The following is a 2,200-nucleotide window of genomic DNA, read 5'->3' as shown; positions in this document are numbered from 1 at the left end:
CTTCACCCAGTGTCCCCCCGCTGCAGAACTGCCCTCAAGCGAAGACACTGTCCCAATCCTCCAGGTGAGAGGGAGATTCTAAGTAATTGACCAGAATCTAAGTAACTTTCCCCTGTGCAGTCCATCCCAACTCACAGCGCCGCCACGCGTCACAGAGCAGAACTGTGCCCCTTTTAAGGTTTTCCTGGCTGTGGTCTTTGCAGAAGCGTATTGCCAGGCATTTCTTCCGCAGTGTCCAAACCACCAACTTCATTTCGATTCATCATCTAGTGCAAACCTCTCGGGCCACTCGGGGCTGTTCGAATTACAGTAACAAAGGGTTAAAACAATAGCTCCTGGTGCACAGCGTGGTGACGTCTGTCTAGGGCGCTGTGCTGAGGCTGGGAAACAGTGCGAGATGGATTCGTGATGTCTGCCCTGGGCCCGCAGAACCCTACTCGCCCAGAGCCATCGCGGCAGCAGTCATTTCTGTAGCGCATGCTCCCAGCATTTCCCAGATAATTTCCCATTGTGGCGGAAGGACGCATTGCAGAGTGAAGGAATCAACGTGTGACCATTCTCTGTGTGTTTTCAGGAGGCCATGCCCAGGAAGAACCCGACCCCCTCGTGGACATCCCTGAGAAGTTCCCCCTCTTCCTGCAGCACCCCTTTCGCAGGCATCTCTGTTTCTCCACAGCTACAAGGGAGGCACAGCGCGCCTGGAAGCTGGCCCTCCAGGGTGGCATCCGGCTGCGGGGCACCGGTGGGTCTTGGGGAGGGTGGGGGTGACCAGGCAGGGGTATGGCTCAGGCTCTAACGTCACACACACCTCTGCGGCTGGCTGTGGAAACCTCTTGAAGCCTTGGTTTTCCGATCTGAAAAGGGAGTTGTTGCCGAAGGCCTAGGGGACTCCGGACAGGAACGGCCAGGGCTGTGAGGGGGACAACTCGGCTTGGGGGTCCGGTAGGGCTTCCCAGGGGTTGAAGCTGGAGCCCGAAGAAGATGAAGGGCCAGCCGGGTGGAGAAAGGAAACAGGACCCATAGCGCATAAACCTTCCCAATGGGAAAGGCCGCTGGAGGCCCCACCCACCAGGCCCCGCCCACCACTGAGCCCCCGCCCCTTTCTCTGGCCCCATCTGATTGCCCGTGCAACCAAACCCAACCCACTGCCCTGAGTGGATTCCCACTCTAAGGCTGTGAATCCTTATGGGAGCAGATAGCCTCCGCTCTCTCCAGCGGAGCAGCTGCAGTTCAAACCGCAGACCTTAGGGCTAGCAGTTCGATGCTTAACAGCTGCCAACTGACTGACCAACTGACTGACTGCCCGCAAGTCTATTCTGATTCATAGTGACCCTGTAAGTTGGAGTATAACTGCCTCTGTGGGTTTCTGAGGCTGCAACCCTCTATGGGAGTAGAAAGCCTCATCTTTCTCCCACGGAGCAGCTGGTGGGTTCAAACTGCTGACCTTACGGTTAGCTGCCCAATGAGTAACAGCCCCTGGCAGCTGCCACAGGGCGCTTAACTGGCACACAGGCCCCTCAAGCGCAGGTGGTGACCCTGGGGACATGTGCCCCAGCCAGCAGGGAACCCAGAGGTGGGCGAGACTCCGGAGTTCAGGGGCGGGGCGAAGAGGGGCGGGCGGGGAGGGTGGGGCTGACTTGATCGCCTATAGTCCTGCAGCGCAGCTCGGCTCCCGCGGCCCGGGCCTTCCTGGACGCCGTGCAGCAGTACCGGAAACGCCACGGCCACTTTGGCGACGATGACTCGACCCTGGGCTCGGATGCTGAGGTCAGTCTCCACCTGCGCGGCCGCCGGGACCCCGCCCTCCGCCCGCGCGCCCCGCCCACAGCCTGGTCTCCCGCAGGTGCTGACCGCGGTGCTGATGCGGGAGCTGCGGCCCACGCTGCGCGCCCAGAGCCTGCCGCGCCTGCGAGGGGGGGCCCGCGCGCGGGCCTGGGCCTGGACCGAGGTGAGGAGGGGTGGGCACGCGGGGGCCTAGGCTGGGCCTCCCGGGATCTGCCCGCGCTGGCCCGGTCTCTCCATCTCCCCCGTCTCTCTGCTCTCTGCTTCCTCTCTCGGGCTCTGCCCGGCCGCGTTGGCTGGCCCGGGTGGCTTCTGCAGTTCCTGGACGCTGTCCACGCCGCTGTCCTGGCCGGGGTCTCTGCAGAGCTCCGTGCCTTTCAGCCCGAAAAGGACGAGCTGCTGACCACCCTGGAAAGGA

At 62.0% G+C, this 2,200-nt stretch overlaps 1 protein-coding gene across 1 annotated transcript in view; it reads left to right on the top strand.

Annotated features, from left to right (window-relative positions):
* Positions 1 to 2,200, top strand: part of NIBAN3 (niban apoptosis regulator 3) — a 19,006-nt gene that overhangs the window by 5,405 nt on the left and 11,401 nt on the right. Inside the window, exons 5-8 of the mRNA XM_045299254.1 lie at positions 555 to 742; positions 1,652 to 1,767; positions 1,844 to 1,948; positions 2,101 to 2,198. Of these exons, the coding sequence (XP_045155189.1) occupies positions 555 to 742; positions 1,652 to 1,767; positions 1,844 to 1,948; positions 2,101 to 2,198 (507 nt within the window). The remainder of the gene's footprint in view (positions 1 to 554; positions 743 to 1,651; positions 1,768 to 1,843; positions 1,949 to 2,100; positions 2,199 to 2,200) is intronic.

The sequence above is a fragment of the Echinops telfairi genome, unplaced genomic scaffold (genome assembly GCF_000313985.2).
Source record: "Echinops telfairi isolate 266 unplaced genomic scaffold, ASM31398v2 ScPeMD7_7457;HRSCAF=8495, whole genome shotgun sequence".
Taxonomy (NCBI): domain Eukaryota; kingdom Metazoa; phylum Chordata; class Mammalia; order Afrosoricida; family Tenrecidae; genus Echinops; species Echinops telfairi.
The sequence above is the reverse complement of the archived record's forward strand: the minus strand, read 5'-3'. Positions and strand labels throughout refer to the sequence as shown.